The 14,816-nt window shown below is 43.4% G+C and overlaps 1 protein-coding gene across 2 annotated transcripts in view; it reads left to right on the forward strand.

Annotated features, from left to right (window-relative positions):
* The first annotated feature begins 68 nt into the window (after window positions 1-68).
* nocte (no circadian temperature entrainment) overlaps window positions 69-14,816 on the forward strand; it is a 19,304-nt gene continuing 4,556 nt past the window's right edge. The window contains exons 1-5 of one of the 2 annotated variants that reach the window (XM_017611529.1): window positions 69-634; window positions 6,432-7,532; window positions 7,764-7,941; window positions 9,005-10,517; window positions 10,627-13,550. In XM_017611529.1, the coding sequence (XP_017467018.1) occupies window positions 7,443-7,532; window positions 7,764-7,941; window positions 9,005-10,517; window positions 10,627-13,550 (4,705 nt within the window). In that variant the 5' untranslated portion in view covers window positions 69-634; window positions 6,432-7,442. Of the gene's footprint in view, window positions 635-6,431; window positions 7,533-7,763; window positions 7,942-9,004; window positions 10,518-10,557; window positions 13,551-14,816 lie in introns of both variants that reach the window. The other variant, XM_017611528.1, reaches the window with a different exon arrangement.

Raw genomic sequence — 14,816 nt, forward strand, 5'->3', positions numbered from 1 at the left:
TAACGCCGTTGTACTCGTTATTCGTCGGCACCGTATTCTTATTCGATAAAGCAAGCGAGTACGAACAGGCCACACGCCATTTTAAGTAATTGTGACAAACCGCAAGAAAGTGTTCTATCTTGTTTGTGACGGTAGACGGTAAAACGCTGTTAAATAATTCTTTAAATAACGCAAAAACGTGTACAAGTCACAGCTTAACATACGTGCTACGTCAGTAAATAGATTTTGTGTACGTGCAAAGTGAACATAACGCATAAAAGTTGTAAAAAATTTTCTATCAAGCAGAAAAAAAAGATTCTCATTGGATTCTGCTTCCTCTTCGGTCCAGTTAAGCCCCTCACATCGGACGCCCCTCGGCAAATTTTCATTGTAATTTGCTAAGATTCGAACGAATAGGCTATTTCACAGCTTAGTGCAGCGAGCAAAGTATATAACGAGTTCGAGTAAGAGAGACAAGGCGACTTTCTCTGATAGTGGGCTGAAGTTTTTGCATTACGGCACGCACGCTTGCATAGACAGCATACACATTCGTAGCGTACGTGTGCGGGTGTGTGTGAGTGCGAAAGGTGCAACGAGAGCGGGTGTGAATTGTGTAGGAGAGCAACGAACTCGCGTACAAGCGTCGAGAGAAAGGGTAAGCAATATGTGTTGCATACAGAAACATTTTTTTTTTGTTTTCATTTAAAATTTGTAGTATTTTTCATTTGTTTTTGTGAGTGTATTGCCGGTTTGGAAGAAAAAAATGGGTTAATCAGCATGTTTTCAGAGTTTATAGCGAAACATATATGAGGTGGTAGCGAAAATTGTAAGCATATAGCTGATAGATTAATTTGAACACTAGTTTGTGTGACAAGTGAGACATGAGTTGCACTTTATTGAAGGGAAGATCATTCAACCTGTCTAACGTGGTGTTGCCAGCTGCAGCTGGCTTAACTTGATTTATGAATGATTATGAATGAAAGGTTATAAAAAGCTAAAAATGGAATTTGGTAGGATTAACTTGATATATACGCTGCCCATATTATGTTGCATAATTAAATTTTTTTTCTTTATTGCTTCACTAATATAAACTTGTTTGCCATGTGTGCTACCTGGCAACACCTTTAATTCTGCAAATTTCACTTTGGCACATCACGTATACAAATCAATACCTACCTTAGTTGATTCATTCACACGCAAATTTTATTTGCTTGCCAAAAAGAGCCGGCAGCCTTGCTTTTAGCTTTGCTATTCATCTCGTTTTGTCGTAAGATTCATTTGTTCGGTTAAGCGATAGCCTGACAAAGCCAACTATAGCGACGTTTCGTGATCTATCCACGATTTATCCCGATTACGGAAACGGCAAATGCAGCGGCGGCCGTAAAACCATTCAACGAGCAAACGAAGCAGAAAAGTAGCTGCAGAAAGACGACGAGTGCGAAACGGAAAATTTTTTTCGTGTCGGAATCATAAAATTTCTGCTGCAAGCAAAGAGGAAATTGAATTTAACTACGTTGAAAATTGTGTGAAAAGTTGCGTTATTAAGTAATTAATAATTTGTCTATGATTGATTGTGTATTGTGACGAAAATTTGTGCGAGAAAAGTTTATACATAAAGAAAAATTCACCGAAGAGGCGACGAAGAAGAAGCAGCATTGGTAGAAAATTTCAATTCTGGTATAGTGTGGTGGAGCACACCAACAAAAGCAAAAAAAAAAAACGACCAAACGGTCGTGGCGGCGACTGCATCGATAAAGTGGAAGTATTGAATAAGTGTCGATAGGAAACGCCGAAGTCTGAAGGTGTCTCGGAAAAGGAAGAAAAAAAGGTATAATTGGTGAAAATATTCTTTAAAATTCACGATAAGTGATGACTAAAGCTTTGAAGAAGCTGTTGGTTGGGAAAATTATAAAATTGGAGCAGCATGCGTATGGGAATAGTAACGAATACTTTTATTTCTTATTGAAGTGGAAGATATGTGGGCTCCCGATTGGAATGAGGAGTGTGTATGCAGCGGGTGGCACCACCATTGAAGTTTAAGAACAAGAACGTAGATCCCAATGGAACATGCAATTTAGCAATAATTATAGGTTGTCAAGAAAATGTTAACGAAACCAGGTTCCATATATAACTAAAAGTTTGACGTGTGTCAAATTATCTGTGTAAGCAGCTTATTAAATGTTTAATTTTATACTAAAAACAAACCAAGGCGAAATAATCATAGTTCATTTTCTTTTCATAGACAAGTTTTACTTATGACAATAAAATACGACAAATTGCACTCACTTATCTGCATTGCTGCCATCTTTTATCCCATATAGTTCCTCGCATCGCTTTAGAGTATCGATACGGACGTCTTGTGCCATTATTGCAAGACGCCACCGCATTCTTTCGTTAGGTTTTTTCCACCTTTAATACGCCTTTTGGAGTATGTGCTGCTTGCTACATCTTTGTTTGATTGCATTTGTATATAGTTGGATGCTTTTCATGTTCCCTTTTACTCGTTTTCAATTTTTTTTTTGTCTTTTTGGACATTCTTGGTCATTGCCTTTCCTCAATCAAGTGTTGCCAGAAATAATTTCCGTTGCAAAGTCTTTGATTTGTAAAATGAATGTTGTTTATGTATCTTTTGCAAATCTGTACCATTTTCAAGTAGTTCCTGTTAAGAGCGTGTCAGACGTGGCAATATTTACAACTTTACCGCGCAATTCACTGTCAAATTGAGAAAGAGAAATTTTATTTCGATGTGTGAACAGCCTTTCTGTTACATTTCGGAAATAAAAATTGCAAGATGTGACTGCAATTAAGAGCGCAAATCGATTCCGGAAATATATTTCAACTTGCTCGTGATGCCCTAGCAATCTGCAAATCGCATTTCGGAAATAAAAACGTCTTTCAAATGATACTTTACATGCAAAGGTCTAAAGAGCCTGTAAGACGGCAATAAACTTCGGATAAGCTGTCAAATTGAGAAATCAAGGGCATGAGCAGTCACACCTTGCATGGAAAGTGTCTTTCGAAAGAGGTTTTTATTTCCGAAAGGCGAATTGCAGAAAAAATTTCTGAAATCGCTTTTTGTCTGTTCACACAGCGAATGAGTTTCTGGCAATCTTTCTCAATACTAAAATGCAACCATGGGCGCTGGGGTTGTCGTTTGTTTGCTATTTCTCATGTAAAAGCGAAAACGCGAAAAATGAATACTGGTCGTAAGCTGCAGTTGAAAAAGAAAGCAATTTTATTAAAAATTATTGCAATCCCGTACTCAATCAAAAAAAAACACAAACCCAAAAATAAGCAAAAATCAAAACCACAAAATATAGGTGATAATTAACATATTTGCCGTGTGAACAAAGATTTAACAATTAAGTATAATAAGTAATAAGTAAAAATAATATATTTCAAGCATTTTTGATATTTAATCCAACAATATTTTTTATCATTTTACACAAATTCACGATCAGTGCCATACGGCAACACTCGATTAGTTTGACAGCGTTCCCACGACAGTCGGGTCTACGTAACCGGAACGACCCAGATTTATATCTGGCCAAGGACTGTCACTCCAGCAACACTCCCCAAAAAGTCTTTGGGGAATTTGTATGCTGCTACAACAACAACAACAACATTAGTTTGACAGCACTTGAAGAAGTAATAAAAATTGCTAGTGCAGCAGGACCAAGTTGAAATATATTTCCGAAATCGATTTTCGCTCTTGCAGTTGCAGGCACAACTTGCAACTTTTATTTCTGAAACTGATTTCCGAAAAGTGACAGAAAGATCTTTCTGGCTGTTCACACATCGAAATAAAATTTCTCTTTCTCAATTTGACAGCGAATTGCGTGCGAAAGACGGAAATATTGCCACGTCTGACAGGCTCTTAACTGCTCATGCGACTGCATTATGAAATTTATCAATTTGACAGCCTTTTCGAAATTTATTGCATTGCCAGGTCTGACAGGCTTTAATTTTTGGTGTAGAGCCGATTGTGTGCTTGCAATTTTTTTTTTACACTACAGTTTAAAACAGCCAAGATTGGTACTCGCTGCTTGAAATGCATTTACATATATCGCTCATTTCTCTTTGGACTACTTTTCACTCGTTAGTTCAGCTGCCAAAATAATGCAAAGCTCCGCACTATTTGTCTCGCTCACTCGCAGGTCGTAGTGCATTTTTTATGAACGCAGCTTTCTCGGGTATGTGCATTGCTGCCAGTTTGTAAAATTTGACTTATTTTATGCAAGGCATATTAAGTAAGGTAGAAGTGATTTTGACATTTCTCTCTTTTGAACACCGACTATAATGTCAAATGATGAATAACTTTTAACCCTTTTCTAGTTGGCCTTTTCCTATTTTTATTAAAAATTCAATTGCGTGCTTTGAGATAGTTTTGTATGTGTGAATTTTTTTGTTTTTCGACCACATGCATTTATAGATACATACATATACAAAATGAAAAGGAGCAGGAACTACGAGCGTTGCATTGTGTGNATGATATTATTACTTGCTCATATTTTTAAGCGCATTCGTTTATACCCAGGTGCAATTCACATGTTTAAAACAGTTTTATAAAACATTTATTTCATTTAATTACGTGGTTTCCTTTATGAGGTATTCTTTTCTGTCCATATGTATGTATATGTGCATATAAGATGCGAATGCTACTACAAGTCTTTGAAGGTAATATGGAAGTAATTTTTAAAATAAGTATACGTACATACATATGTACAATTTGTATCAAACATAGCACTCCCACCTCAAAGGGTTAATTTGTTTGTTTACAGTTTTTTGACATTGTAACCAGCTACAGGAGAGTTAGAGCTGCATAGTTGTCACTTCTACCTTATTAAATATGCCTTGATTTTATGAACAAATTAAATTTGTGTATATAGGTACATATATACATATATTTAAATCCTCCCATAAATTATCTGCCGCAAAAAGTAAGTTAAAAATTTTCACTCTTAATTCTCTTGCTTTATTTATTTTTTTCCTTTTTTGTAAACTTATTTACATTACATATAAACTCCGTATTCCGTGTTTTATCTCATCCGTGGACGCATTTCGCTCGTTTTATTTATGTTATACATACTTAGCTGTAAAAGGTGTTATTAACCTTATTTATATTTTTGCTATTACTTGTGCACCTCTTCCTTTGCCTCGCCCAGGTTATGTATGTACATATGTTGGTATCATTTATTGCTACTATACATATATATTACACAAATTTTCTATTCTGGAACTGCTACTGCCGCTCATCACCTACCACGACTCCTATCACTACGTTCTCTTGTACGTACATATGTACACACGATGTAGCGAACATTATTCTTCATATGTACATTTGTACATGCTTATGTACAACGCATACCTCTTTTACTGGGCTGGTTTGGGGTTTCTGTTGGGGCAACACGCTCACAATGTGAATGTGTATTCACGGCCAATGCCATGTTAATCTACATTTGTTGTGTCTTACTGCTGCTGTTGCTGCTGCTGTCGTCTTTAGCTCTGCGATCAGTGGGGTTAGTTGACGTACTGCTGTCTTTTCTACCTCACTAGCTATTCTGCTAAGTGGGCAGTGGTGATGGCGGTGTTGGCGGTGGCTCATGATGGGCTTGCGGTATGTGTGAGCGAGCAGTGCATCCCATAGATACACGGTTGGTTTTTCTCCCTATCCAATACGTTCTTCATACATCCCAATACATTCGCTATTCGTTATGTCGGTGCATAGCTGGAATTTTTCTCTATACTCGCATTGTAGCTGTAAAATAATTTAAATACTACATTTTTACCTGAAGATAATTTACAAACTTATTTTTAACACTTTTGGCAACATTCATTCACAGGTTCTTTTTACTCCTGTTATGAAAAAAAGTGTACAAAGCATTTGAAAGTACATACGTACCGATGTATGTATGTACATATTGTAGTGAGTGGTCAATGTGATTTATATTATTCCCCATTATTTGGGTCATTGACCGCAACCGCTGTGAATATCTCAATGATGTTGCAGTAAAGCAGACGTTGTGGTTTTTGCTGATGACAATTAGGTTGCATCATACTTTTACTTTTATTATTGACGTTTTAGCTAAATATGTATATAAACCATTACATTGACCTTTAGTGGTGTTGCAATGTTTAAGAGCATCTAATAAGCATCTTCGAACAGTTTTACAGTAGCATAAATAAGATACATTGTACATAAAAAGATCCAAAACATATCTGCGACCATAGCCCCGATTTTTTTTGGTTGCGTATTTCATTAATTCTAAAGGGGTGGCAGTTATGCAGTGTGAACTTTTAATGATTATGAAATTTGTTGTGCATTGCCGCTTTTGCCAAGAAAGTAAAAAAAAATGGTTTTATTGAATTAATATATATAAATACTCTTAATATGTACTCTTGACCTTTATTTCTTAAAAACTAAAAATATTTTCGTATTTGTTTTATTTCAGAATTCATAGAAGACTGAGGATTTAGATTTAAAGTAATAAGAGGATTTCCATTTAATACGCGATTTAGTGAGCGTCTGGGATCTCTGGGATCAGCAATAGCAAGTTTTATTATCTATCACATCAATTAAAACAAAACGTCGATATTTTTTCTAAAGCGGCTGCAGTAGTATATCGTAAAGAAAACGCAGCATCTGTCTGCCGGTATTTTTGCGCCGATTAGCACCTGCTGTCGTTCTGCGACGTTGTGGATTATACAAAAAGCTAATAAAAACACGGCCATACAAAAATAGCTTGGCAAAAGTGTACTGACAACGCGCTACTGTTTCTCAATAACTTTAAACAAACCTAATCAATAGTATTCTCGATATTCCCTTTCAAAGCACACACCATTTCCGGTGCCTAAAAAGGCGTTACCGTTCTGATTATTTGCACCAAGGATTTGGCGTTTCAATAGGTGCAAGTCATCAAGCTCTGATATCAGGGTAGTAAACACAAGCATTAAATACAAGTCAGAGCACACAAAGTCTAAAGTGAGAAATAAGAAATTTGGAGAAAAAAATTGAAAGAACTGGGCATACTGTCCGCAATCACGCAATTTTAAAAAGGCAAAGAAGTTGCTTACACAAAGCTTTTAGCGCTTTGCAACTACCATTGAAGACCATCTATAACTACTGTCAAATTAAAAAAGCAGATCAGCGAACACAAGAAAAAAGTGTAACAAAGCATAGGAAGTTAGAAACGTGACAGTTTTGTGCAACATAATACGGCTTGTGCGATATTAATAACCGAAGCCGGGCTGTAAAAAAAGCTACGTACAGATACAACCTGTCAAAAACGAATCGTTAGATCGAGAGTTTAACATTAGCGCTTTTGCGTACTGATTGCGTCAAAACAAAAAAAAAAAAACATCTAAACGAAACTGCGCAGCGAGCTGCTGTACTTGCAAAGTAGTAGTGGTGAAGTGAGTGCGGCGCAAGGGGGAGGTAACGCTAATGAGGATCTACTGGCAGCATGAGTACACTGGGGGGAAGTAGGGGAGAGCGAAATGCCAAGCCCAAGTTCTCAGCACTCGATATAAATCGAATGTACAAAAATAGTCGCGTAAGTTTTATAGGCTTCATAAATATTTAAAATAACGCATTTCGAATATAATTAGTTTATTTAGTTTATTTATTTAATGCAAAGCTACATACATGTAATGTATGTTTCAGGCACTTGCATTTGATATGTGTTGTTAATTATACTTCCTACTCGACGTATCAGTGGATATTTTTATAGTGATGTATATATATTTACTTAAATGCTAAACGCTCTTTGTAATGCTTTTTTTAGGGTGAACCAGCTGAACCATCTGCACAAAAGAATCAAGTGCCACGTAAACATGGAATGCAAAGTTTGGGCAAAGTGCCGTCCGCAAGGCGACCACCAGCTAATTTACCATCCCTGAAAGCTGAAATAACAAGTTCGCCAACTACGAATAACAATCTAATACCATCAAGCGGACAAGAAGGTATGTTATATTGACTAAAATTATTAAAAAAAAAAATTTTATAAAAAATGTTAACTTCTAAAAGAATGTTACTTGTATTGCCAATGAGTGTATCCCGAATGCAAAGCTGATAGAGGCATAAGCGGACCACCTATTTGTTGAAGAATCGAAAAACGAGATGAATGGCTTTGCTATAAATAAGTTCACTTTTCACATTTAGAATACTGCAAGCTGGCTCCCAACAATAAGTCAGTCATACTCCTTACGGACATTGGAGTTTGGCGTTTTGCTTATGGTGATTTCGTTTCTTCAAAAAAATGTTGCCCTTCCCGGGTGCGAAATGGGTTTGATGTTACACTCAACCCTGTAAAAGGGCCTGTTTTTGCCTTGTCTAGCTCGCCCAATTCATAATATTATCGAATCTGATTTTTAAGGCAAATGTTCAAAGGGTGGAAAATGTGAATTTTTTGCCTTACAAGAGTGTGACATTTTAAGAGACGAACACAAAATTTTCTCACCTTTATTTTAGAAACGAACACGAAAAGAGAAAGGCGACATTTTTTGGTAGAAACGAAATCGCCATTAGTATTTAGTTTATAGTATGTATGTACATATTGTACCTTTGCAACCCCCTCTTCTATGTTGTGTAAAAATTTCATAGCTGTATGGATTAAAAACAGCTTTATTTATACTGACATAAGAAAAATCAGTTTTCACTTCAATTGTTTTCGCGAAAGCGGCGGTTAATCTTTACCATATCAGCGTATATAGAAAGGTAATCTTAAAATCAGATCTATTTTCGAGATTTAATTAATGTATGTATAAAGTGAGCCTTCATTACGGCCTTGGTCATATCGAAGAAATAGCACAGAACTCAAAAGTTGTAGATGTATTGTATAAAACTCTATGACCTTCCCCCAGTCTACTTGTAGTTGCCCTGTAGTTGTAGAAAAACCTCAAATTTGTCCATCAAAAAGTGTTTTCACAGATCTTTAGGTCCTCTTGAACTATAAATCCATCTGACAAAATTATTTTTAATGCATTCATATACATATTTCGCACATGCACCTTCGAAATTTTTCAGTAAATTCAACAAGCGGCGGTCAAGTAACAACACACACACCTACAGGAGCAGCACCAGGCAATCAACAACAACAACAACAGCAACTGAAGAACAGCAGCAACAAGTCCGCACTTTGTAATAGTAACAACAATAATAACCACAGCAACAAGAATAGCATTAATAACAGCGTCAGCGGTCTAAAGCTTGTTAACAACTCAACAGCTGGTAGCGCTGGCAACAGTGGCGGTCAACAGCTACGCAACTCTTCGGTAGTAAATCAAGCCAATCAACAACAGCAACGAAATTCGCCAATAACATGGTCAGCAGTGACAACTGGCAACGACATGACCCATGGTGGTGGCGGCGGGAAAGGCAGCGGTGGTGGTGGGGGCAAATCTGCTGTACCGCCACTCTACCAGAGTCCACAGTTTCAATACGAATTTCCAACGTTAGATGGCACGGTTGGCGGCGGAGGCGGTGGTGGTGGTGGTGGCAGCGCCAGCGCATCGAACCGCAACAAACAACACCAGCAACAGGATCATTATCAACATCAGCATCAGCACCAACAACAACACCACCATCAGCATTCGAACCAACAGCATCATCAGCAGCAACATTCACAACAAAATCATCATCAACACCATCATTCACAACACCATCATCAACAACAAAATCATCATCCACACCAACGAGACTACAACAACCAGCAACATGGGGGCGGTCGTCACGGGCACGATCAGCGCTACGATGCGCACAATTACAAAGATGGCAGCGACGGCGACGGTGGCAGCGATTACGCGTATCAGCAACAGCGTCATCATCACCATCACCAGCAGCAACAGCAACGCGAACTAAACGAAGTAAGCCTGCGTCCCCAAACCGATGCTGCCGCCTGGTTGCAGCAGCAGGAGAAATCTGCCAAGGGCGTTGTCGAAGGCCAATCGAACCAACAGGCCCAGGGCCACCAGGCACAGAATGCCAATGCTGCGGGAGCAGCAGTGCCGTTGCCGATCCTGCAGCTAATGCCGTCGTTCATGCAGCGCGGCGCACCATTGCCACCAGCTGGCAGTGGTGGCGGGGGTGGAAGTGGAAGTGGCGGCGTTGGAGTTGCTGGAAGCAACGGTCCACGCTCACAGACACCACCAAATTATCAAAATGGCATTGGGGGCAAGGAATCGGTTGGTGGTGGCAGCGGCGGCTCATTACGCACGCAACGCTCAGCGGGAGGCAACGGTGGTGGCGCGCAGGATTATCGTTCGGGCTCACCAGTTGTTAGTAATTTCCGTACAACCTCTGCAATAGCCAAAAGACCACCACAAATGGCAACGCCCCCGCTGGGTGGCAATGGCGGCACGCAAACACCCAACGGTGGGAGCGCTGGAGGCAGGAAAGAGAAGGAATTCATCATTGAACCTGAGGTGGTGCAAATGCAACGACCAATCATACGCGAAGAAGATTTGGAGCGTATGAATGCTATAGCCAACGACGACAGCTGGACAAAACAAGACGACATTGACTACACGAAAAAGCTGACATTCTCAGATGATGACTCACCTGAGGAGCATACGCCAACNAATGAATGCTATAGCCAACGACGACAGCTGGACAAAACAAGACGACATTGACTACACAAAAAAGCTGACATTCTCAGATGATGACTCACCTGAGGAGCATACGCCAACACAGGAGCGTGACCGACCAGTATTCAACAAGTCAGGCGTCAGCGGTGCGCCACTTGATCAGCGCAAGAGTTCAAACGCGAGTAGCGTGAACAGTAACTGGCAGCGTGGTGGTAGCATTAAGGACCAACGTGAAAGTATCGAGCGTGAGAAATCCACCGAGCGCGAAGACACTCGTCAGCAGAATGGACACCGCAGCAGCGCCGCCGGCACCATCGCACTGGACGCCGCTGTGTATGAGCGCCTAAAGCAACGTAAAGAAGAGGAGGAACGACGTGAGAAAGAGCGTCGCGAGGCAGCCGCACGCAAGCTACAGGAACTCGAAATGAAGATATACAACAATAAAAAGGCCGCGAGCGCTGCAGCAGCCGGCAGCGGTGCAGCAATAACAACGGGAGGCGGCGACGCATTAGAACAGCCGACACCACCGCCATCGATAGGTGGCGGTAGTGAGGAGGAATTTAACATGCGTCGCAGCGGCGGCGGTGGCGGCAGAGATTTCGAGCGCGGCAACAGTCGTGGCGGCTATGAACCGCGCGACATGCGTGGTGGTGGCGATTATGTACGCGGCGAACGTGCCGGGCCTGGCAGCGGTGTTGGCGCACCAACTATAGGCGCCGGTGGCAAACCGATATTTTCTGCACAATTCCAGTCGAATTTGCCACCACGTTTTCAGAAGCAGCAGCAGATGCAAGCGCAGCTAGGAGGACCACTGACAAGTGGCGGTGGCGCTTTGGGCGGCAATGGCAAGCCTCCCGGTTCACTCGGCGGTGGTTTGGAAAAGTCTGCCTCTTCGGGTTCCGCCTATGAGGCTGGTAATCGTTACATGCAAAAGGGTGGCGTCGGCGGTCCGTTGCAACGCGGCGGTCGTGGTGATTTTCGTGACAATTACACGCGTGGTGGGTACGGGCGCATGCGTAATGATAGTGAGCGTGACGACGAGCCGCGCTATCATGGTGGGCGCGGTGGCGGACGCGGAGGCGACGATTACATGCGTGGCAACGGCATGTCCCAGAATCAACTGTCGCGCAGCATTTCTGATACTTCACAGCGCAAAACTAGCGTCTCATCCAACGACGAGCCCTGCAAATACGGCGGCAATAGCAGCCTTAATGATTCTAAGGAGTTTGGTAATAGCGCGCTTGTATCATCTTGGGCTGAAGAGACTGACGCCGAGCTGAAGCGACAACGTGAGGAGAGTTTCTCTTCGTCGCATAGCCACGAATCGCTGCCCATTAAAATACTGCAACGTCCGCATACGCAGAAAAGTGTATCGGAGGAGGAAACCTCCTCCGCGCAGCAGCAACAACACTTGCACTCGCAGCAGCCGCATCAACAACAACAGCAATTACAATCTCAGCAGCAACAACAACAGCCTCAGCAACAACAACCGCAACCACTTCTTCGTCGCAGCGAAAGCGAACAGACAACGCCCTTTGCACCCACTCAAATTCTGCGCCGCTCCGAGTCGTCGAGCGATGAAAAGTCAAAGCCACAGCAGCAGCAGCAGCAGCCGACAAATATCGCCGAAACTGCCGCACCTAGTAAGATTGTTGAAGAGAAGAGTGCACCGACTACGAAGCAACAAGCATCAGATGCCGAATCTCAGCAAAAGAAACGTAAAGAAAGCGAAAGCAGCAACACCACTGTTCCCACAGTTCTAGGCGCGCGTAAAGAATCTGTTTCTACAGATGACAACAAGCAGCCGTCTGATGAGAATCGCCCAGCACCAACGACAGCAGCAGTAAGTCAACCACAGCGCGAGCCGAAGAGGCCAACTCCACGTGGTACAAGTGGAGGAGGCGGTGGAGGAGGTGGACGTGATCGTGGTGGTGAACGCGATCGAGATCGTGATCGTGACAGGGACCGTGACCGAGGCTCACATTCGCGTGGCTTTGCTGGTGGCCGGGGTATGCGTGATTGGAATAATCCACGTGGCATGCGCGGCGGGCGTTACTATGGCGCTAATGAACCACGGCTCGCCAGCGAATCGGAGCATTCGGAGGATATTGATGAGGAAGCCTTTGGTGGCGGTGGACGTCGTGGTGATCGTCAAAGTTCCAAAGTACCACGAAAGGATCATGGCGGCGGCGGCGGCGGTGGCGGTGGTCATCGCAGTGGCGGCGAAGAACGCAGCTCAAAAGAAGGTTTCGCACCACGTGGTGAACCATCGCGTCGTGGTCGCGGCGGCGGCGCGAATATTGGTGATCGTAGCGATCGCAGTGATCGGGGTGAGCGCGGTTCTTCATCATCATATCGACGTAACGATGGTGGCGGCCGCGGCCAGGGTCGCCATTATGGCCGACAGCCTTACGATGAACACCATAAAGATCATAAACGCAGCTCGGACTCTGAGCAGACAGCCGGTGGCAGTGAGGTGGATAAGACGAAACAAAACCAATTGGCGCTAACTGCTGGACTCACAAAGGTTAAGGATGCCAACAATGCGACGACAGCAACATCCGCGGATGAAAAGACTCGCGCACAATCGGGTGGAAAGCAACAGGCAGCACAACAGAGCGGCGCGAACTCGCAGCAAGCAAAGAAGGTGGCCGAGCCAGAAAAAAAGACCACCGCGGTCGCTTCAGCAAAGTCGTTTAGCAACAGCAGCAGTGGCCTGCAGGGTCGCAAAGAGAGTGCCTCGAGCACTAAAACTGATGATGTCTCCGAGCGGGATCGCAAGTCTGCTTCGAAGGAGAAGGACCTACCCAGCGGCGCGATGCAACAGCCGCTGCAACAGCGCAGCAGTAGCTCGAGCCAAATGGCAAGCTCGCAGCGCAGCAACTCTAGTGTCGGTACAAAGAAGCAGGATTTGCCTATGGCTTCCTTGCCCACTTCGCAGTCGACATCCGCCATTGGCGCAAACAAAACTAATCAGCAACAACAACATACTGTTACGAAACCACCACCAGGCCTAGGTGGCGTTAACAGCGGCGGCAACAACTTCAAACCTACTAATAGTACATCGCTGCCGAATCAAAGTGTCACTGCACAGCAGCAGCAAAAGCAGAGTGTCGAATTGCAAAAGAGTAAATCAGATACAAATGCCGTTACATCGAATGTGGCACGACANGCAGCAGCAGCAGCAAAAGCAGAGTGTCGAATTACAAAAGAGTAAATCAGATACAAATGCCGTTACATCGAATGTGGCACGACAGCAGTCGATCACAACGCAGCGTACTTCCGTCAGCGAAGTGGATAAGGTAAAAATGGGCACAGCCAACGAAAAACCGAACGCGGCGGTGAGTGGCGCTGGTACTTTATTGCTAGATGGCGCGCCGGTCAACACGATCATCTTCGAAAATACCAACTACAAGCAGCAAGCACAGGCAGCACAGCTAAAACGCTCCTCGGAGTCGTTGTCATCAGCCGTAAGTAGCGGTGTAAGCGTCTCCGCTGTTGAAACGCTCAGCACGGCACTCTCGCAGATGTCGTTCGCCAAAGCTAATGAGTCCTCAGTGCCCGGCGGCAGTGTGGTAGTGTCCGCCGCGGGAGAATATGAAAAGGATATGAAATTGGGCTTCACTTTCGGTGATGCCCCTGAGACGTACACCAATTCGGCAGCAAACAAGCAGCCAAATGACGCCGATACGAAGGTTGTCAGTGCAGCTGCGCAACAAGTTGGCGTCGCAACTGTGGGTCAACAGCAGCAGCAGCAGCAACAGCAACAAGTGCAACAACAACAGCAACAGGCGCAGAATATTATTTCAACAGCCGACTTGAATATGAAAATAGCCAGCGTAAAGAAGGTATGGGAAAGCGTAGCACCCATGACGTCTGAGGCGAACACGTCGTCATTGCAACATCAGCAGGTGGCACATCAGCAGCAGCAACAGGCGCAACAGCAGGCCCAGCAGCAACTGCAGCATCAGCAGCAACAGCAGCAGCAACAACAACAACAGCAGCAGGCCCAGCAGCAAATGGAAGTAGTGGATCCCAGTGGCCACATGTCAGCAGCCGCCTCCTTCGTAGCAGCTGCTGTTGCCGCATCACAACATCAACACCAACAGCAACACATGCCACACTATGCGGTCGCTGCAGTGCCGCTCCACCAACATCAGCACCACTCGCTCTCTTCGCCCGGTCCCGTACCCAGCGGCTACGGCGGCCATGGCTCGCCTTTCGACGTCGCCACACCATTGGAGCAGCAGTTT

The sequence above is a fragment of the Rhagoletis zephyria genome, unplaced genomic scaffold (assembly GCF_001687245.7).
Source record: "Rhagoletis zephyria isolate East Lansing unplaced genomic scaffold, Rhagoletis_zephyria_1.1 Rzeph_scaffold_00419, whole genome shotgun sequence".
Classification (NCBI taxonomy): domain Eukaryota; kingdom Metazoa; phylum Arthropoda; class Insecta; order Diptera; family Tephritidae; genus Rhagoletis; species Rhagoletis zephyria.